The 24,157-nt window shown below is 42.3% G+C and overlaps 1 protein-coding gene across 6 annotated transcripts in view; it reads right to left on the bottom strand.

Annotated features, from left to right (window-relative positions):
- The window catches only part of LOC124554953 (ligand of Numb protein X 2-like), a 535,718-nt gene that overhangs the window by 67,258 nt on the left and 444,303 nt on the right, over positions 1-24,157 (bottom strand). For all 6 annotated transcript variants that reach the window (XM_047128655.1, XM_047128654.1, XM_047128657.1 and 3 more), the window contains one exon: positions 17,853-17,959. In XM_047128655.1, the coding sequence (XP_046984611.1) occupies positions 17,853-17,959 (107 nt within the window). The remainder of the gene's footprint in view (positions 1-17,852; positions 17,960-24,157) is intronic.

Here is a 24,157-nt window from a genome sequence, read left to right as displayed (position 1 = left end):
GCCCTGCCCTGTACTTGTAACCGCTGCTGTCTGCCTTCAACGTCGAGCATCTGGGGACGGGGACGAGTTTTGCTCAACATGACACTTTCGGACTTTGAGAAATTTTCAGTGGTAACTATAGAACTTAGATCAATTTCCAAACCCTGTGCTGGACACAGACGTTACCTCACAACCAAGGCAGGACATATTACACAACATGGTAGTTTTTTTGTTCCAAGTGTTGTCCGAGTTTTTCTGCTACAACCTGACAAAGTTTGTTCTTTGGATCTAGACCCTTCAAGAAGAAGTTAACTTTTGTTGAATATTCAGAAGAATTTTTTTCCTTTCGATTCAACCATCACATCAGTTTTGTTCAAAGTCCTTTCAAATTGTGTGTTGATAGACATGCTAAGTGACAGTGCGTCCTGTTCGCACTTTTTGGAGACTAGTGTAGTTTTTATAGCCCATTATCGGCTCTGATTGCCTGGAATGTTTATGTTTCTACACAATTCAATCGTCAAATCATATGTACCTCCTTTAATTTTCTGGAAGGTGCTTGTTTAGATTATACCTTAGGCTGTCTTAATACATGTATGTGTGTAGGACAAATACTGTGATGTGTTTTGGTAAAGCAATCTAATCTGTATGTCTACCAATAGCAACTGTTTCCTGTTAAAGATGAGTACTCCTACAGAGAGCAAACACAACTGGGGTAAGTCCAAGGTGGCAACACTTTTGGTCATGAGATATTCTGGTCAAACCTTCTCATTTTGTTTGCATTTGCAATCCAACTTTTAACTCCTAGCCCAGTTGTACTATTTTGTGTACGCTGTGTAGTGGATACCCTATTGGCAGGAGTAGGGATCGGATCCAACAACATGTATGTGTTTTTTGTATGCATAGTGTTACTCTACACACCAAAACGCAATGGGCAATCTAGACTTTGTTACACTCACATACAAAATTGTATAATAAGAGCAGTCATGTGCTGCAGGAAGTGATACCCCTCCCATACAACAGGGTCTCAATCTACATGTTAAATAATCAGATATATGGACTTACAGATAATAGTTTGCATTAGATCCCCACCTATCAAATAGAACTCCGTCATGTGCAGTAATTGCTTTACCGACAGTAGGTTCGTGTAGATGGAACCTAAGATACGTTTCTACAGCTTTTTTAATTTATTATTATTATTATTATTATTATTATTATTTTATTACAGGCGTTTATGGACAGTCCGCTCTGACGGTCTCTCCAATGTGCGTTCACTCTTCTCCAAAATCAATCAGTTGATTAATTGCTGAAAGCAGTAAATTTCCCACCACTGAACTGATGGAGAGACCTACCGAAATAAATAGTTAAACTTACGATTCATGGCTTAAAATTAGGCAAACGCAGAGCAATGGTATTAGTTGTTAATCTAAGTCATGTCATAAAATATATGCTAATGTTGTTGTGCACAGAGCACTTTCATTATCTATCTGTGAACTTCTCTTGGGTTCCTCTGTAGTAGTAGTAGTAGTAGTAGTAGTAGTAATTTCAATATGAGATCCACGTGAGCATTACTTTTCATTTCATGGAATGATTCCTCTTTATATTCCATCCAAATATTTTGATTCCAAATAGATACGACTTGCAGCTCGTATGTATTGGGAGCGAATACCACAGAATTCAAAATCCAACAGACGGTATCTTACAAATCACACTCCGCAAATCTAAAATCAGTAAAAACGATTCGACGTATGAGGACTTACAGGGAGCCGGCCGAAGTGGCCGTGCGGTTAAAGGCGCTGCAGTCTGGAACCGCAAGACCGCTACGGTCGCAGGTTCGAATCCTGCCTCGGGCATGGATGTTTGTGATGTCCTTAGGTTAGTTAGGTTTAACTAGTTCTAAGTTCTAGGGGACTAATGACCTCAGCAGTTGAGTCCCATAGTGCTCAGAGCCATTTTTTGACTTACAGGGGACTGGCCCAATACGACATGTCTAAACCTGCCCTGAAATTTTTCACACAGGAAGAAAATTAAAGTTACTCAGTTTTGCCGCATGAAAAACCGCTTACAACAGCGGTTTAAATTGCCCTTCCTGCCTAGCGCGTGATCTTGCCAATAAACAGACGCAGCTGCGACAAGAGAACACGCGAATTTTAAGCACTTTGATTTACCAATGCAAAATTGTCTCAGATCGTTAATTTTTTGAACAGCTTGCAGTTCACAGTGACAGCTAAATTGCTGCAGATGTAATTGTTACACAAGTGACTGGCAGGGGAAACAAAATCAAGGCAGTGTATGATGTTACATAACAGATGATGTACATCAATCGAAACTGATTTATTGACAAGAAATATTTTATATAAATTCCTGTACCATAGTTGTTATGATAATTTTTGAATAACGTACATTTTATTAACAATAAAAATTTCCTTGTTTATTCTCCGTAGTCGTCCCAAAAAATGCGAATTGTGTCTTGGCTGACCAAAACTAACTTTTTATTTACAAAACGTGCACCTGATAAAAGAAAAATTAATGCATTCACGCACTTCACTTCACAGTAATTACTAGCTATATTTAGACAGAACTGTGATGGAGTAAGAAATGGTCATGGCCGATGTTCTACATATTGTGTTGCATACCAGACGTACTTTATCAAATTCGTAAAATGTATGATGCAAACTGACAATGAACAAATGAGTGAATTTTAAGAACACTGCTACCCTGATAAACATGGAATGACGAAGAGTTGTCTAAAATAAAATTGTCCGACAATTTTCTGAAAAATACTTTAGACTGTCGAAAAAAATTTTTTATCACGGGGCTGAATCACACTATTAGTTCTTGGTGGAATCCGAATTACGAATATTAAGGCTTTTCGTCCTCTTCCTAAAGACAGATGTGTCGTTACATCCAGGTCAAGAGTCCACCAAACGAAATGAACTATTTTCTGCAACTGGCAAGACGACATTTTATTCTCCTCCATTTTTGCCAGGTTTCGCTACATATCACTGGCATTGTGGTATATGAATGTGTCATGGTATTCATCGACACCACACGCGACTGTCGTTTTTTATTCAGTTTGCATGCAGTTCTTGCACGGATCCTTACTAACTGGCTTTACACACTGGATTTTAGGGGGATAACAAGAAGCTACAAATTTATCTACAGTACCTTTTATTAAGTTCGTAGCTCGGGTCTTGCGGTAGCGTTCTCGCTTCCCGAGCACGGGGGCCCGGGTTCGATACCCAGCTGGTTCAGTGATTTTCACCTGCCCCAAGATGACTGGGTGTTGTGTTCATGATCATCATTCATCCCCATGACGGTCGGAGGAAGGCAACGGCAAACCACCTCCTTTAGGACCTTGCCTAGTATGGCGGTGCGAGTCTCCTGCATCGTTCCCCTACGCGCTGTCAAGAAGAATGGACTTCATTTCCACTACCTATAAATGACATCATCTCTACACGTCTATGTGAAGTAAACTTCGTAATTTTGCAACTTCCTTTTTTGTATAATTTTCTGAATCTGTTAAGCTAGGTCAAAGAAGCCTAGAAATCGGTAATGTTCATCTCACTTGCAATTCAGAGCGCGTAGTCTCGTAGATTTCCCTTTGTAACAGTACACTGACTCTACCGAGTACTCCTAAATCTTTCGAACAGTTTTTCTCGCACACTTCCGTAAGGTTCATTTTGGAGCATATGTTGTACAGTGTGTAAATCTTTCTTCCATTTATACAATTCACGTTCAATTTTTACGAAACAGCAGACAGATTTGCAGACAACTTACAATTAAGTGTTTTCTCTCTCCTTCATTTAACCAAAAAAGTTTACAGCCCTTTCATTGTCACTGAAAGCTATTACAATTTATGTTTTCTTTGGGCTAGGTGGGTACGGTTTTTGTTTCGTATGGATTTTAATTAGCACAACAATCATCGCTCGAACCACAATTCACCGGATCGTTTGTTACCTCATCTTTCTTTCAATGTTCTCGTAATTTGTAACGAAATGTCGACATGATTTGATTGAATGTTCACTAAATTAACTAAAAAATATCACCCATGTAAGTCTTCAAGAGAAGTAGGTGATTTCGACTGCATAACACATTATTCTAATTTTATCTTTGCGAGGTTGGGAACATTAACTTGATACCTCATTACTGTGAAACTCGGGAACCTACACAAAAACAGATGCTATTACAAGCATATACGATGAGAAAACAAAGAAAATTAATTCAGTTTGACCTCCATTGTTAACACTTAGCGATACTGCAGAGGCAACTGTTAATTATTTGGATATTAAACGAGCTGAAATTTCGAGTGAACAGTAACTGGACAACTGTCAGCGTAACTATCAGAGGAAACTGGACTTCGCTTTAAATTTACGACCACGTCGTGCTGTGTTATCTGTTTACAGATGTATCGTCAATCAGGGATGTGCGCCTGCCATGTTTCACATTCACTGCCTGCTACAACTACGGTAGGGGAGTACATTACTCCAGCCGCCTGTCAAGTTACGAATTTGGCAATTTTAAATTAAAAAAAAAAAAAAAATACTTGCAGTGCGTCTTAGGAGCTAAAATTTTCAAATTGTTTCTTTTAGTGTATCCTTTTCATATAAAAAATTTCAGGGCAGGTTTCAACACGTTAGATTTGACTGTGCCTTTGTTAGCGCATATCAGCAACTTTTTTCACTCCATATTGTTATGTACAGAACTAGCAGTTTGGCAAACGAATGAATGCCTACCGGTTTACATCACAATACATCTTATAGCTGCAAATGTATTGTAAATGGTGCTACATAATTTGAAAAATACATAGCACATCTTATGTATAGCACTTGTCTTGCCTGTATTAATGATCTAATCGTGTTTTATAGCAAAAATATGGATTGGCAGTACTACCGCCTCTCCCTCATGTGCACAGGACTGGTGGTGACAGTTTTGAGTTTTGTCTTGACACCGTGCCTCTAAAATGCACCACCTTTATACACACACACACACACACACACACACACACACACACAGTCATCCCCTCTCCTGTATCTAGCCGTTAACGACCCACAGCCTCTCTCCAGCACGTATTCTGTTAGTCCCCCTATATCTCTGCATATTATTATTATTTTTTTTTTAAGCTTTGGCAGTTAGTACACTCTAAAAGCAAGCAAAACGACGCACTATGAAGGAATTTTCCGAGTGGGATGGAAATTGGTACATGTGATGTACACGCACAGAAAAATGTAAGCCCAGGATGGCTTACCGCGATGGGCAATAAAATGAGGCATACAATATCGTCGACGAATTGCTGTGCCATAAAGACGCCACAAACGACAACCAAAGGAGTCCTGCTATCAAAAGAAATGGTATCCCAGACCATCACTGCTGGTTGTTTAGCCATATGGCAGATGACAGTCATCACTGTCTGGTACATCTCCAGACACGTCTTTGCTAGTCATTGGGGTTCAATTCGAATCGGGCCTCATCACTGAAGGCAATTCTACTCCAGTCGATGACATTCCAGGCCGAAAGACGTGACCGGAGGCGCTCAGACACCGGTGGTATTCAAACCCGACTGTCGCTCGCCATACAGCCTGACAACCCAGACTGATGGGCTGGGGGCGCCCTTTCTTTTCAATAGCAGGACACCTCTGGTCGTCATCCGTGGCACCCTTATGGCACAGCAGTACCTCGACAATATTCTACGTCCCAATTTATTGTCCTTTGTGGCAAGCCATCCTGTGTTTGTATTTCAATTGTATAATTCCCGCCTGCACATGGCGAGAGTTTTTACTGCTTGCCAAACCCTACCATGGCCAGCACGGTCGCCAGATCTCTCCCCAACTGAGAGTGTTTGGAGCATTACGGCCATTTTGACGATCTACCGCGCTAACTGGACAGAATTTCGCGTGATATCCCTCAGGAGGGCATTCAGCAACTCAATGAATCAGTGCCACGACCAATAACAGCTTGCAAAAGGGGCAAGATGTGGACAAACAGGTTACTAACTTGCTCAGTTTGTGAGGATATCTCTCTTGAACAAATCATCCAATTTTTCTGAAATTGTAATCAATTGTTTTGTCTGTACATGTATATCACATCCACCAATTTCTGTCCCATTCATACAATTTCTTCGTGGTGCGTCGTTTTGTGTCTGTGGGTTGACATTTGGAGGACGTACAGTTTATAGATATTCTGTGTGGGTGGAGAACCTGTATGACAACTGGATGGTAAAAATAGCAACACACACCTAGTAAGGTAAGCAGCAAGAGCATATACATAGCTGTACATTTACGTATAGAGTATACAAAATGTAGAAAATATGAAAAAACGGGAAAACGGGAAAAATGTGGACAGTATGGAAAAAATGTGGACAGTATGGAAAAAATGTGGACAGTATGGAAAAAATGTGGACAGTATGGAAAAAATGTGGACAGTATGGAAAAAATGTGGACAGTATGGAAAAAATGTGGACAGTATGGAAAAAATGTGGACAGTATGGAAAAAATGTGGACAGTATGGAAAAAATGTGGACAGTATGGAAAAAATGTGGACAGTATGGAAAAAATGTGGACAGTATGGAAAAAATGTGGACAGTATGGAAAAAATGTGGACAGTATGGAAAAAATGTGGACAGTATGGAAAAAATGTGGACAGTATGGAAAAAATGTGGACAGTATGGAAAAAATGTGGACAGTATGGAAAAAATGTGGACAGTATGGAAAAAATGTGGACAGTATGGAAAAAATGTGGACAGTATGGAAAAAATGTGGACAGTATGGAAAAAATGTGGACAGTATGGAAAAAATGTGGACAGTATGGAAAAAATGTGGACAGTATGGAAAAAATGTGGACAGTATGGAAAAAATGTGGACAGTATGGAAAAAATGTGGACAGTATGGAAAAAATGTGGACATATGGAAAAAATGTGGACATATGGAAAATAAAATTTGGAGAGTGTGGAAAAATCCGGTTACAAGATGGTAATACATTGCGTCTGTATTTTTATAGAGAGAGTAGACAAAATTTGCGGCGTAAGAACTAGATATATCCGTAAGGACTAGATATACCGCCGGCCGTTGTGACCGAGCGGTTCTAGGCGCTTCAGTCCGGAACAGCGCGACTGCTACAGTCGCAGGTTCGAATCCCGCCTCGGGCATGGATGCGTGTGATGTCCTTAGGTTAGGTAGGTTTATGTAGTTCTACGTCTAGGGGACTGATGACATCATATGGTAAGTCTCATAGTGCTCAGAGCCATTTGAACTAGATATATCAGGAAGACATGACACCATAAATACACTTAGGAAAAAAAAACCACACACACATGATGCACAGTGAGTAATTTGAATACGTGGTAGATAGGTGCTGTGGGTCATATCTCTCCCCCCCCCCCCCCCCCCCCCCTCCCCAATCCACTTCCGTACACAAGACCTGGCCATGGGGTACTCACGATACAGCACGCACACACACACACACACACACACACACACACACACACACACACACACAAGTGCAACTGGGCTAGGAATTCACAAACGGACTCCAAGTACGGCCAGATTTAGAAGGTACGACCGGAGGATCACGTGATCAGAAATGTTGCCATCTTGGTCTTTAACCAGAGGTTTTTTCTACTTGTGCAAATTATCCCTTCAACAAAAACCATTTGCTGTTTGTAGACATTCTGGCCATATTGCTATATTAAAACGCATTCCTGTGTTTCCCCACACAGATACTAATACTAACAAGGCAACCTCCCCATCGCACCCGCCTCAGATTTAGATATAAGTTGGCACACTGGATAGGCCTTGAAAAACTGAACACAGATCAATCGAGAAAACAGGAAGAAGTTGTGTGGAACTACGAAAAAATAAATAAATATACAAAACTGAGTAGTCCATGTGCAAGATAGGCAACATCAAGGTTAATTGAGCTGAGGAGCGCCGTGGTCCCGTGGTTAGCGTGAGCAGCTGCGGAACGAGAGGTCCTTGGCTCAAGTCTTTCCTCCAGCGAAAAGTTTCTTTATTTTCGCAAAGTTATGATCTGTCCGTTCGTTTATTGACGTCTCTGTTCACTGTAATAAGTTTAGTGTCTGTGTTTTGCGACCGCACCGGTAAACGGTGCGATTAGTAGACGAAAGGACGTGCCTCTCCAATGGGAACCGAAAACATTTGATTGCAAGGTCATAGGTCAACCGATTCCTCCACAGGAAAAAGCGTCTGATATATTCAATACGACACTGGTGACGGCATGTGCGTCACATGACAGGTATATGTTGTCAACCCACCTAACTTGTACACTTGGCGAATGGGTAAAAAGATTCTTCTACCTTACCCGATTTCGGTTTTCTTGTGTATGTGATAATCACTCCGAAAATAGTGATGAAAGCATAAGAGTTTGTCACATAAACTGAAAATAAGAAATTAAACTTTTCACTTGAGGGAAGACTTGAACCAAGGACCTCTCGTTCCGTACCTGCTCACGCTAACCACGAGACCACGACGCTCCTGAGTGAATATCAACCTTGATGTTGCATATCTTGCACATGGAGTACTCAGTTTGTATATTTTGCTTATTTTTTCGTAGTTCCACAGAACTACTTCCTGTTTTCTCGATTGATCTGTGTTCAGTTTTTCAAGGCCTATCCACTGTGCCAACTTATAACTAAATCTGAGGGGGGTGCGACGGGGAGGTTCCCTTGTAAGACTGATCAAAAATACGATATAAACCGGCACCTTCCAGAAAATTAAAGTAAGTACATATGAGTTGACGGCTGAATTGTGTAGAAGCACACACATTTCAGGCAATCAGGAACGATAATGAGTTATAAAACTATGCTCTGTATGTCTATTGTTTTAGTAATTTCACATGGAAATAGATTACATAAACTACCAAACAGTAATACCGATAGTTGTATCGTAGATTATATCTAGGTGGAATTCCATGTTGCGCATCACTACGATTATTCGTCATAACCAAATTACATTTCAAAATCAGTATAGGAAGTAATGCATTATAGGAATGTCGTTAAAAGGAAGATTTGTTAACGGTGAGAGTGAGTGAGTGAGTGACTGGCTCTTTGTCTACGTGGAGATCGCATTTCGGTTGGCTGCTAAAGTTATCAGTCTGATGCAACCTCAAACATAATTCGCTTCACTTTCTAAGCCCCCGGTAATAGAAAAAACTTTCAGAAACAATTCCGTAGCCGACCGCCGTGGCCGAGCGGTTCTAGGCGCTACAGACTGGAACCGTGTGACCGCTACGGTCGCAGGTTGGAATCCTGCCTCGGGCATGGATGTGTGTGATGTCCTTAGGTTAGTTAGGTTTAAGTAGTTCTAAGTTCTAGGAGACTAATGACCTCAGCAGTTAAGTCCCATAGTGCTCAGAGCCATTTGAACCATTTTGCCGACAACTGTACTTAGAAAGGTAGGAAAGTTACTTCAATTTTTATAAGTATAAAAGTTAACAGCACACAGCCTTCACAACCAGCGAGGTGTCAACCGCTAGCTGAGGGTCCCACTCACCACCATTAATCATCTCGCGTATAATCAGTATTAGAGCATATTTTTAATTGTGTCAGATTATAAAAAAGTTGCCAGAACTTTGAATCCTCCACACATATATGTACTCGTAAAATAAATACAGCACTGTGGAGTCCCAAACTAACTCTTTCGCCTATTTAGTAGTTAATCGAGTAAACAGTGTATTACACTAAAGAAGACGCACTCGAATATATATATATGGAGCACAAATGAAAAGGTCTCTATGTAAGCTGGCCATGTTTATTTACAATAAATATTTAAAGATGTTTCTGTTGTTTAAAATGATGGGCATGTGTGTGAAAATTACATATTTCATTTGTTTATTAACGAAGTAACACACTTAGAATGATGTGTGAGGTCGGAAAATTATAACGAGGAGAGGAGCTGCTCCCAACATATAAACTACTGCCACAATTAGAATAGCGGAGCTCGGTTAAGTGCAAGAGTAAATCAGTTCGAACGACGGAAAGCTCTCGATCTGTCGCGGCTTGCCACTCAGTGAGGTAGGATCTGTAACGCGAAAGATGACAGTTTTTGGGTGACGTGCCATGAAAAATTTTTTCTGTACATCAGCTGGTGACAGGTTGCGGTTGTACGGTGATACAATATGGCTGTGAGCCGATATTTCAAACTTTTACGAGTTTGAAATTCTGTAAGGTCTTGGAAATATTTGTGCTGCTTTTGAATGAAAAAGAATAAATGTTTTTAAGTCGTCCGTTCACTTTTTATTGGATACCATCATTGATCCTCCAGACTCTGCGCCATTTAATTATCTTTTAATCTTTAAATGAGTCTGATTTAAGACTGATTCGATCGTACATCCCTGGGACGAAGAAAACTAGGGTATCATATTCGTCCACTGCTCTTGTTTCGTACAACCTGGCAAGCCAAAAAACCTGCAAACACGCCGAAATACTTTCTGCTCTATGCGCACTTCTATCAAATTTTCAAATAGAAAATAGAATTGAGCTTCTACTTGGAAACAGTTTGAGATTCGTGATATCATCTGTACTTGCCCTGTAGTACTTGTGCATAGAATAGTGGTTTAACAAGGTTGTCAGGAGACAGGAGTCGTGAATGTACTCCTAGGGCTCTGAAGAGAAGAGTGCACAGTATTAATTCCACTCGCAAGCCGTCTTCTGAAACACGACCTAGTTCAGACTGATGTTAGAGGAACCTAGAAAAATGCAGTCACACTGCTCTGTCGTAGACGACTAAGCAGCTCCAGAAATGAGTAAATGTGATTTAGTACAGAGGAAGAAAATCAGAGTTGACGACGTGATCATTAGAGACAGAGCACACGAGCTCGGATGGGAAGGAAATCGGCCACTTTTTCACGGAAATTACGGAAAAGCTACCTACATCTGGGTGGCCGAACATGTATTTCAACACCCGTTCATAGATTGATAAATCTGCATAAATCGGAAAAAACAGCATCTGTCGGACTAAGCTCAAAATTTCCGTTCAAATGCGTTTGACTCGGCCCTCACATTATATTCGAGCGTAGACTCTTCGTGCAGTTACGAACGTATTGTGTAACTGAAAGATCAAAGAAAAGTTGAACCGTATCTAAATTAATGCTAATCAATACGTATCCACGAACTACTGAACGTCCAAGTCATTTTAATTAACACTTGCCTTTGGATCTATGTGGTTCTCAGTTAATAGGCATATTGTTACAACAGGAGTATTTAATTTGACTCGTTCTGTGGTTTCACTTTATCTGTTAGACTTTTGAACAACGTGCAGTATAATCTAGATTTCTATTCTACGAAAACTGTCAAAAAATATTCATAAGGTATTCCACAGAGTGGAGACACACCCAATTTTATCATCGTCGAAAGACTGCGACAAGACACTGGAAGGTATTCGTTTTCAGATAGCAGATCGTCCATGCCGATTTACGCGCATTACAGTTTGTCGTAAATCATTAAGGACGAGAGCGAGCTTCTGTCCTTCCTCCAGGCTTGTCTCCTCCGATAAATCATTCACGGCGTCTTTAGAGCGGTTTGGGCCTTGTATGTTTCAAATAATCTATTGGTAACGGAGCCTTATTTTAGATGTACAATGACGCTTCGCAAGCCCCCTTCAGGTGAGTGGCGGAGGGTACTTCAGGAACTATTAGGGTGGTGCATAACTGGAGATCGTGAGTGGAGCTGTGGACGCCAGAAAATGGATTGGCAAGTGGAGAAATTGGAACATTTCCGACATATTCTTCTGTTTGATTTAAATAGAGGGGCGAAAGCAGCGGAGGCAGCTAGAAACATTTGCGCCGTGTATAGCGATAATGCCATTGGACAGAGCACGACAAGCAAATGGTTTTCTCGTTGTAAGGAGGAGTGTTTTGACACCAGTGACTCTCCGCGTTCAGGAAGACCTTCGGGGTTTGACGAAGATCGTTTAAAGGTACACTACTGGCCATTAAAGTTGCTACACCAAGAAGAAATGCAGATGATAAAAGGGGTATTTATTGGACAAATATATTATACTAGAACTAACATGTGATTATATTTTCCACGCAATTTGGGTGCATAGATCCTGAGAAATCAGTACCCAGAACAACCACCTCTGACCGTAATAACGGCCTTGATACGCCTGGGCATTGAGTGAAACATAGCTTGGATGACGTGTACAGGTACAGCTGCCCATGCAGCTTCAACACGGTACCACAGTTCATCAAGAGTAGTGACTGGCGTATTGTGACGAGCCAGTTGCTCGGCCACCATTGACCACACGTTTTCGATTGGTGAGAGATCTGGAGAATGTGCTGGCCAGGGCAGCAGTCGAACATTTTATGTATCCAGAAAAGGCCCGTACAGGACCTGCAACATGCGGGAGTGCATTATCCAGCTGAAATGTAGTGTTTCCCAGGGATCGAATGAAGGGTAGAGATATGGGTCGTAACACATCTGAAATGTAACGTCCACCGTTCAAAGTGCCGTCAATGCGAACAAGAGGTGACCGAGACGTGTGGAACCAATGGCACTCCATACCATCACGCCGGGTGATACGCCAGTATGGCGATAACGAATACACGCTTCCAATGTGCGTTCACCGCGATGTCGCCAAACACGGATGCGACCATCACGATGCTGTAAACAGAACCTGGATTCATCCGAAAAAATTACGTTTTGCCATTCGTGCACCCAGGTTTGTCGTTGAGCACACCATGGCAGGCGCTCCTGTCTGTGATGCAGCATCAAGAGTAACTGCAGCTATGGTCTCCGAGCTGATAGTCCGTGCTGCTGCAAACGTCGTCAAACTGTTTGTGCAGATGGTTGTCGTCTTGCAAACGTCCCCATCTGTTGACTCAGGGATCAAGACGTGGCTGCACGATCCGTTACAGCCATACGGATAAGATGCCTGTCATCTCGACTGCTAATGATAGGAGGCCGTTGGGAACCAGCACGGCGTTCCGTATTACCCTCCTGAACCCACCGATTCCATATTCTGCTAACAGTCATAGGATCTCGATCAACGCGTGCAGCAATGTCGCGATACGATAAACCGCAATCGCGATAGGCTACAATCCGTCCTTTATGAAAGTCGGAAACGTGATGGTACGCATTTCTCCTCCTTACACGAGACATCACGACAACGTTTCACCAGGCAACGCCGGTCAACTGCTGTTTGTGTATGAGAAATCGGTTGGAAACTTTCCTCATGTCAGCACGTTGTAGGTGTCGCCACCGGCGCCAACCTTGTGTGAATGCTCTGAAAATGTAATCATTTGCATATCTCAGCATCTTCTTCCGGTCGGTTAAATTTCGCGTCTGTAGCACGTCATCGTCGTGGTGTAGCAATTTTAATGGCAAGTAGTGTATTACTGATGACTAATGTCTCTGTTATGTGTATCTGTTTGATTTATTAAAGTTATGGACAAACGCTACGAACTTATGCGCTAACATAGTATTATCATTTCCCGTATCGTTCTAGAATAGCGTGCACAACCAACCACAGTGTCAGCTTCAATTCCTTGCCTGGCTCTTCTTGGAACGTACGCTTTCGAAATAAACCTCTACGTGAACGACAGCGCATATCTTGTAGCGTCTGCAACTCAAAGTTTGCTGAGTACCTCCTCAATGCTCTCGTGCATAACGAAACGTGACCCTTTTCTTCGGATATTCTCTGCCTCGTTCATTAATCGTATCTGGTGAAGTCCCAGACTGACCGAGCGCATTTCAAGACTAGGTAGAATGTATGTTTAGTAATCACTTCTTTCGTGGATGATTTACATTTCCTAAGGATCCTTCCATTTAATCTCATCCAATCATCTGCTTCTCCAACATATTTTATGTGATCGCTCTAATTTAGATCGGTCCGGACGGATATTTTTGGATCTTTTACCTTTATCACTCTTTTCATTAATTTATCATTATCCCTCTATCGTCAATAATGTAACCGGAGAATAATGTGCCTTTCGACCCATTCACGCGCAGTGCAATCTATCGTACTTATATTAACGGTCAACTGCCAGTCCAATCGACACTCTGCTGGTCTTGCTACAAATTTTATCTGTAAACTACTCAAAAAAGTTTTCAACCAACAACATTTCTGTCTGTGGGCGTACATTCAACCGGAGAAGGGAATGGAAAAAAAACCCACAACTTTACAGCAAAATAAAAAGAATAATCAAATTAGACGCAATCTGTTCGAAAGTGTACTTCTCTGTACACCTGAAAACCAAATTGCTGCATGACACCCAATACACTATTGTCCGACCACATACCTAAGTATTCTTGGCATGCTCTCAACGAGGTAGTAAAACGGTGGCGCTCAAGACTACCGCAGAGCCTCCAACTGAGGCGCTCCTAGGGTCATCCACTTACAACTTGTCCCAAACAAGCAGGTAAGACGGTGTGCCCGAGCATGATCGTCTTCAAAGGCCAATCCATTTCCCAAGTGCTGACTGTAGCGCTGGAAATAGCTCGCAATATACTATCCTTATGATGAGTGATCAAGGTAACACGAAACACCAGTAGCATGAAGTCCTGTGCCAGACCGCACGGTGATTACCTATAAAACCATCGGAAACTATCCAGTTTCAAGAACCAGGGCAACGGGCGCTCTCTAGTAGAATCAAGATATGCGGCAGAGGTTTTGCAAAAGCATCCTCGGCACAACACGTCTAATGTGGTGAGAAGGAGCTCGCCGACACGAGTACCTTCCTGAGAGGGCAGACATGGATAACTGCTGGGAATTTATGTGATGTATCGGGCCACATGTGGTAGTCATTACTGTCCGAGTTACTTTTGCGATGCTATGTAGCCCCCGTGGCAGAACGCACGGTGGTCACCCATATAACTGCCTGAAAGCACAATATCCGTGGTTTTACCATGGTACTGAGCGACGTGAAGCAATAAGAGGTGTGCGTTTGACGCAAAGCGCAACCGACCTCCTCCGTTACTCGTTAAGCGAGGTGAGAGAAATCATACCAACGCGAGTAGTGATATATTCGTGGAATCGACGGCTAAGATCTCGGGGGATCTTTGTTATAACTGGGCTAAACCCTTGCGAGCCTGAGGGAACATGGGTTCAACTGTGAAAAGATCCGGCCCATCATATTGTGCAGCCTTCTACGGGCTACAGCCCGAAGTGGTGCTCCCCGTGTAGAGATCGACGCTGTGTTACATCGATGGGTCTCTTTGGGACGCTAGCAGTCAGTGTATGCGAAGTGCGCGCTTCTAGCTAGAGGGTCCGCCCCCTTTTTTTCTAGAAGTAGTAGCAGACGTTAATACTGTTTTCCAAACGGCTCCGCCGTTTTATTGTCTTTCAGCGGAGCTAAAGAGGACGTCTGTAGTAAAGTCCTCGCCCACTACACCAAATTTTTAATATTTTATGTCACTTATTTCAGCATAAAAACTGAACTTAAAGTCGAAAAATCACTGTGAATTAATATGCCACAGAAGAGTAAACCTTTACGTGAAGCACGTCTCTCACTGCAGACACCACACGCTAGCCAAACAAACCCTCAAGAAATTGCAAAGCGCGCCTTTCAGTTTGATCTGTCTCCTTCGTTACTTCAACTTTGAACGATTCCAAACTGACGAAAATCAGTCAGGACCTCGTCGGACGAGAATTTTGTAGGCGTCATGCCTCGTAGATGAAATACACTTTCTCAGAATTCGTCGAAGGTATCTCAACCTACGGTCTGCCTTCCCCACTACCAGATTTATACGCGTACTATGAGGCACAATAAGAACTGAGCCAGTCCGATGGATAGATTGTCATCAATTCTGCACATTATCGCCGCCGTAGACCTGGTGCAGCGCCACCTTTGGTGCCGTGATTTCGTGGTCTTTTGGGCTCTTGGCTGGCGGATGATTAGAAGCCTAACGCCCTGTGACTTAAGACTGTGATTTGAGTGTCATCATTTGTTTAGCATTGCCGCACCGATATCTGAAAATGACGTACTGACAATTTTGATTGGAGTTGCCACGTGTGGTGATCAAGTTCGGCAGACTACTACCTCAGAGGGTGTACCGGTTCTGTGTGCACTGATTTGACGCCATTTTCAATCTGCAGCAAGTTGACAGTTTGGTCGTTAATGACCGACACAGGTTTTGGAACTAATATAAGCACGGTGGAGAAGTCGCTTTGCTGCACTCATAAAGCTGACCATGACACATGTTCGAGCTATCTGCGTGTTAATAGCATAAGTAAAGGTTAATACTTTAGTCGAGCTGGACTCTACAAGATAAAACTGTTTTGAAGCGTTTCTTTAAAAGGATTTCTCTTGAAAGTGCCCATAAGACAGTACATTTTTGTAAACAGTGTATTGCACAGTACGCGGCTTTTACGCTACTTCCTGCGCTCTGTGTTGTGCTAAGAAAAGAGAAGGGTTTATACAATAGTTCCGTTTCTCTCAGCTATCTGTTTTACTAGTTTTATTGTACATTCTTTTAACAGTTCTGCTACTGAACTAGAATGGTTTAAGCTATTACTCTGAAGGTTTATGGTTCGTCACTAACTGATTACTACTCTGTTTTTAAATGATTCAGTGTCAGGATGATTTTGCTCATTTTTGCTTGCATTAATAAGTTGTATCTGATGACCTTTTTTTTAAGTGCTATCTTTTCCCTGTTTTAGTTGTATTATCTAAGTGCAGCTGATCGTTTTTGCCCATGGGCGGAGGCGAAGACTAAACTGGCTTCCGAACTGCTAAGATGAATTTTTTGTCCGAAAAAACAGACACCACGCTGAATCCACAATTGTGATACATTACATGTAAAGTGAACATAGAGAGGGGAAGAAAGGAAAGGAAAGGAAAGGGACTAGTGATGTCATCTGTACAGGGACCTCACGCGGAATCAGCGGCGACGAGTAAAATGTGTGCCACGCCTGGATTCGAACCCGGGGTCTCCTGCTTACTAGGCAGGGGCGTCAACCTACTGCGCCATCCGGACACTTCACCGATTATCTCGACCGACCAACATTCCCATCCACGCCACCTATCCGCAGTACCTGCCCATTTTCTCCATATTCACTACTCAGATTCCCGCGGCAGGTCCGACATTCTTGTGTGTCCGCATTGAAGAAGTTGGATTCGTTGCCCAACGAGGCGAATCAATTATATGAATGTGTGGAGTCTGTTCTTTCGGACATGTGGATAGGTGGCTCTGGGTGGGAATGTGGGTCGTGTCGAGTTAGTCCGTGCAGATGTGATAATCAGTGTTCGGATGGTGCAGTAGGTTAACGCACCTGCCAAGTAAGCAGGAGATCCCAGGTTCGAATCCCAGTCCGGCACACATTTTCACTCGTCGCTATTGATTCCGCGTAAAGTCCCGATGCAGCTGACATAACTAATCCCTTTCCTTTCTTCCCCCTTCCACCTTCCACCTTCAATTTACATACAATGAAATTTTTTATTGTCAAATTTGAGAGTATTCAAGAATTGAAACTAAAGTCACTTCTGTTACGCTTATTGACTTGAAGGTTTTTAAGACAGCTGGGTCATGCTGGTTCACCTTGTGTAAATACGTAAAATGTCACTCGTGAAGCGATGTAAACTATAAATTCAATAAATGTTTGTCAAATATATTTTAAATTAAAGTTTTTCGGTGGCCTGGTACATTAGCACTGTCGGTAGGGGACTGATGACCTCAGAAATTAAGTCCCATAGTGCTCAGAGCACTGTCGGTAGCACTTTATACTTCTGAGGGGAGACAAACGAATTTAAGAGTACCGACGATAACTGCCTATTGTCGGTAAACAGTTTCAAGTCGCAATTTAACAAACTACCCGACTGTTTTCTTCCCCTCATGTATTAATGAGCTAAAAAAGCTAGAAACGTACATCTATAAACGACACTTTTTACAGTTAGTTCTGTTTAACAGTCGACCAAATACTTACCAAGGCAGTATCAGCTCCACCAACGATGGTGATTCCTAGGTTTGTGGACAATCGTGGTATCTCTATATGGCTGATTTCTCCTTCTAGCACAGGCAGTCGTGTGATACCTGTAACAACGAAAGATAGGACTACTTGAGTAATCATCGCTACTTACGCTACAGGTCTCTGTAATACATATTCTTACTGCTGGAGAAACAAACACTTTAACACCAGCTATTCATTTACTTCGAGAAGATAGTGGTAGAGAATGCAGTTTAATTGCTAAGTGACTCTAGTAGGGAAACGTCATGTTGAAAAACAAAGTATCATACCTCCGTAAAGTCAGTAATTCGTGGCAAGCTTCCCTGCACTATCAGCATTGCTTCGCAATTCTACAGAAACTTAAGAAGCAGTCATATCTCCCGAAAACAGCCATCGTCTTATGTATTTTGCAACTGTCATCTTTGTACAAGGCTTCAATAATATACAGTTACCTCTGACTGTCAACAGAAACAACGCCATACCTTTGGAATTTAAACTGAGTCAACATTATTCCTTCTAGAACTTATGCACAACGAAAGATATCGAAAGAAAAATGAACACCTTGAAGCAATGGTTCACCTAAATGAAAATTTATTCACATAAAACAGGAATTATAGAACGTATATGACCGTATACATAGGACAAGCAGCTGCTCAGAGATAGGCTTTAACAGTGATTTTAGGATCTTATTTTGCCTCTTCTCGCTACAATGTAGTCCTGCGAATAGCATACCAATGTCGTCTGTGTTGCAGTCTACACTATGCTTGCATCCTACAAGTTACGTATAGCTGCTAGATATCTTTTTTTTAGTAGAGTACTGCTGTTTGGTACTGCATCCCGCCATTAACAAAATGATCCATTAACTAACTATAGTCTTCTATAGCCCGATCCACGAACTATGGCGGTTTGCGCATGTTGAGGCACGGACGGGGATTGCATTGTTGACGATTCCAAGAGACAGTCGTGGTACGTACATGCGCATGATTTCTGCTTGAAGAAAGCATTTATCCTGCAAATCATGTCTCTCGCTTGCTTACGCAGAATTTATCAGTTACCATCACAATCAGCGATGACAACTCGCAAAAAATGGAATCGAAATTCAGTAAACAACTCGCTACGATCACGTTTAATGCTCACATTAGCTACAGCATTCGCAGCAGAGCGCTCAGGACACTACTGAACGCTCATTGGCTATTGGAGAATACGTGACGTAGGTGCGCAGAACAAGCCTAATCTCGACCGCCATGGTGCGTGACTCCTACTATAGTGCCTCTGCAGCCCCTCCCGATTTTGAACTGTAATTTGCTAATGAAGTTCCACTCAGCAATGGAACTGGATGCATAACATAGTCTATACTATATGGCAGTCAGTCGTCTTTTTTATCAGATTCTTACTGTACTGGAATACCGGCTATTCTCTGTAAGCCAGCATAATTACCAAAAATGTTTCATTAGAAAACTACCGTCTCCAACAGCATTACACCTCCAGATTTTGAAATGCAATTTGTTTATGAAGAATACCTGGTACTCAAGCAGATTTCATAGCAAGTGTGTATTTGTTGCAGTGTTCTATTTATTAAACATGTCCGCCCCTGGTAGCCGAGTGATCAGCGCGACAGAATGTCAATTCTAAGGGCCCGGGTTCGATTTCCGGCTGGGTCGGAGATTTTCTCCGCTCAGAGACTGGGTGTTGTGTTGTCCTAATCATCATCATTTCATCAGCAAGTCGCCGAAGTGGCGTCAAATCCAAAGACTTGCGCCCGGCGCACGGTCTACCCGACGGGAGGCCCTAGTCACACGAGATTCACATTTATTAAACATTAAAACAATGGGACGACAAGTGCTCACTGACTGTTTACTCACTTGTCAGTCACTCACGTCATAGCAGCAAAATTATCTAAGGTAGCTTTCACCTACCATACAGCCAAGAGCATATCCAGCTTTTGGCCTGGAGACGGAATAAAAAATTTCTTAAGCTGGATCCCCCCCGCGCTTGTTTTGCCCTACACACAAGTGTAGGTGAACGTAGTGTGTTCGGAAAACATCTGCAGGAGATGTTGCTTTATGGGCAGTCAAATAAATAAGCATAAATATAAACACGCATTTATTTGATTTAAATTATTTAATTAGACTATTTTACAAGTGGGAGCACGACTACTTATATTTTGAGCAGGAATGTCGGAGACAGGAAAATGAAAAACGTCACATATGCAAACTTCGCCAGGCCCAGCCTCACCCTCCACCCTACAATATGTGTAATGGATGCGACCGCATGTTTCATGCTACAATTTGTCTGCTAAGCTATCATACGCATTTCCGTACTTGAACGTCGAGCAATAATGGAAATGCAGAAGAAAAATGAAAATTCTGGCACGAGTATCAGCCAATGATTTTAAAAATAATTTTCGAGGATCTCAGCAAAACGGTTTATAACGTCTCCCGTGAAAGAATCGCCCAAACTGTTTACAATTTTTTAACGTACACTGATCATATAAAGCTCGTTCGACCTGTCTTCGATCATTGTTGATCTCTGCCATGTTTTTACGCATCTGACTGTACTGAAGGGCCTTTCAATTGTAGCCGTGGAACAAGGCATTGGCAGTAAAATTTCTAGGGATGTTTTCGTCTCTGGATAAAAAGATTCCTTGTTGGTTTAATTCTGTTATGTCCAAATTTTCAGAGTTCCCCTGCTTGTTTATCCAAAAAGTGCGCCACAGTTCGGCTTCTCATGTGATCCCTTCTAATCCATAAAATTTGGATGCTATCTCCACAAATTTTGTTTTAATTTTGGAGCTGTAATTTTTATTATCTGAGCAGGATATGAGAATGAACCAGCAAACGCTGGTGATTGGTCTGACGAAACCTCAACTCTAAAGAGTGCGATAACGAATCTAAACAGAGCATGCATAGCTAGAGACGAAAATACTCTCTTAACGAACCAGCTGGATAATTTGCCCTATACTGTTTGGGGCTTACTTTCCTTGGAGGAAGCAACTCTATGTTCAAAGTTTCAGCAATTTCATTAGTTGATTTTAATAATTTCTCACTCCCTTTTTCAGCAGAACACCTGTGTCCTGCAATTGCAGTTGTTACGGTTTGGATATGCTCTGGACACTTTCTTACGTCCAGGGTTTTAGATTGCAATCTTTGCGACCGGTTGCAGCAGGGAATTGTACTTGGCTATAATATACTACACAAAGTCAAGATGAACGTGGTTTGTGCAAACTACGAATAACAAATGCAAGGCTGCTTTTATTGTCCCAGAATGCCCTTACTGAAAAAGATTTTCCAATTTCGACAATATGCTTCTAAAACATCGAAATACTTATATACACTACTAGCCATTAAAACTGCTACACGAAGAAGAAATGCAGATGATAAACAGGTATTCATTGGACAAATATATTATAATAGAACTGACATGTGATTACATTTTCACGCAAATTGGGTGCATAGATCCTGAGAAATCAGTACCCAGAACAAACACCTCTGGCCGTAATAACGCCCTTGATACGCCTGGGCATTGAGTCAAACAGAGCACGGATGACATGCACAGGCACAGCTGCCCATGCAGCTTCAACAAGATACCACAGTTCATCAAGAGTAGTGACGGGCGTATTGTGACGAGACAGTTGCTCGGCCACCATTGACCAGACGTTTTCAGTTGGTGAGAGATCTGTAGAATGTGCTGGCCGGGGCAGCAGTCGAACATTCCTGTACAGGACCTGCAACATGCGGTCGTGCATTATCCTGCTGCAATGTAGGGTTTCGCAGGGATCGAATGAATGGTAGAGCGACGGGTCGTAACACATCTGAAATGTAACGTCCACTGTTCAAAGTGCCGTCAATGCGAACAAGAGGTGACCGAGACGTGTAACCAATGGCACCCCATACCATCACGCCGGGTGATACGCCAGTATGGCGATAACGAATACACGCTTCCAATGTGCGTTCACCGCGATGTCGCCAAACACGGATGCGACCATCATGATGCTGTAAATAGAACCTGGATTCATCCGAAGAAATGACGTTTTGCCATTCGTGCAGCCAGGTTCGTCGTTGAGTACACCATCGCAGGCGCTTCTGTCTGTGATGCAGCGTCAAGGGTAACCGCAGCCATGGTCTCCGAGCTGTTAGTTCATGCTGCTGCAAACGTCGTCGAACTGTTCTTGCAGATGGTTGTTGTCTTGCAAACGTCCCCATCTGCTGACCCAGAGATCGAGACGTGGCTGCACGATCCGTTACAGCCATGCGGATAAGATGCCTGTCATCTCGACTGCTAGTGATACGAGGCCGTTTGGATCCAGCACGGCGTTCCGTATTACCCTCCTGAACCCACCGATTCCATATTCTAGTAACAGTCATTGGATCTCGACCAACGCGAGCAGCACTGCCGCGATACGATAAACCGCAATCGCGATAGGCTACAATCCGACCTTCATCAAAGTCGGAAACGTGATGGTACGCATTTCTCCTCCTTACACGAGGCATCACAACAACGTTTCACCAGGCAACGCCGTTCAACTGCTGTTTGTGTATGAGAAATCGGTTGGAAACTTTCCTCATGTCAGCACGTTGTAGGTGTCGCCACCGGCGCCAACCGTGTGTGAAGCTAATCATTTGCATATCACAGCATCTTCTTCCTGTCGGTTAAATTTCGCGTCTGTAGCACATCATCTTCGTGGTGTAGCAGTTTTAATGGCCGGTATTGTGTTTCTGAGATCACCTTGTTTCACACAGCAATAGTATTTTCAGTGCATATTTTTTATGCAAAACCAATTCCCTGAAAAGTTTACAGTATCTTTTATAGCTCCAATGCAGCTGCGGATCTCAAACATTATTTCAAGGTTTAATTTGTGGCATGCGCAGTGAAAATACAAACCCCCTCTATATATTTTTCTCAGTATTTTTGGACACCGCTATCTATTCCCGCCATCGTAACACAATACAAGGGATAACTGCCTCGGTGAATGAACATAGGGCAGTTACATTTTGTGCTGCGACGCCGAGCGTTGCGATGGACAGTATAGGACGCAGTATACCGCCAGCGAGCGTAGAGCACAGAGTAGCGTACACGGAGAAGGAAGTAAACCGCTAAACCTGACTGGCAATAGTACTGCCATCTGTAGACGGAAAGAATAATGCGAGACAAACTAGCCTGGTCGCTCGCAGTTTGAATTAGTGATTTACATGCAAAAGAAAATAAAAATTACAAAAAAATTGCATCAGAAGCGTTAAGAGTACATGCTGAGTGGTAAAGGAACATACTCGAACAGGGGCAGTACAGAACCGGAGTAACAGCCCTTAACTGTGAGCCGGCGAGTTAAAGCTTAAGCATGATTTTTTTTCCTTTCCGTGAGCGGTACGGTAATTTTAATTTAGTAGGGAGACATCAGGCGACGTGGAATAACGTTCCATAATAAAGAGCTGCAATATCATTCACGTGCCATTCCTATTATAAAAAAATCTTGCTATTAGCAAAATGGAAGACAGCTAAATTCTTAATTCCTCACTGTGAAAAATCCCTGTACTGTTTAGTAGCAGCAATAGCAATAAAGGCACACACTGAAAGTAGGAGCAATACAGCAAGGTAGTAAAACTGCTAACCAAAAGCTGGCGATTCAACAAGGCTTACGTAAGATAAGACGCAACACAAATTTTACATTAGGAAAGACACGAAAATTTTAAAGATACGTAAACTTCCATTAAAAGAGGGAAATTTGTGGTAAGGTCGTATGGGACCAAACTGCTGAGGTCATCAGTCCCTAAGCTTACGCACTACTTCATCTAACTTAAACTAACGACAACACAGCCATTCCTGAGGGAGGACGCGAACCTCCGATGGGGGGATTTAAAAGAGGGCAGTTTACGTCTATACAAGACAGAAACTGGATGAACCATGAAGTCTTCACTATTGGAAATAAGCGAATGCCCTTTAGTAGCTAACACTAATTAAAGGCCACCAAAGCAATAGCGGAAAGACTGAACCAGATAAGAAGAATACATGTGTAACGTACAACAATCAGAAACCAGAAGGAAAAAGAAATAAGATTGGACCTACTCTTGAGTACTGCTCGAGTGTTTGGGATCCATACCGGATCAGATTAAAGGAATAAATCAAAGCAATTCACAGGCAGGCTGCTAGATTTGTTGCTGGTAGGTTCGAATAACACGCAAATGTTATGGACATGTTTCAGGAACTCAAACAGGAATTCCTGGAGGGAAGGCGTCATTCTTTTAAGGGAATATTACTGAGGAAATTGAGAGAAACAGCATTTGAAGCTG

This window comes from Schistocerca americana, chromosome X, assembly GCF_021461395.2.
Source record: "Schistocerca americana isolate TAMUIC-IGC-003095 chromosome X, iqSchAmer2.1, whole genome shotgun sequence".
Lineage (NCBI taxonomy): Eukaryota > Metazoa > Arthropoda > Insecta > Orthoptera > Acrididae > Schistocerca > Schistocerca americana.
This window is presented reverse-complemented; position numbering and strand designations above follow the sequence as displayed.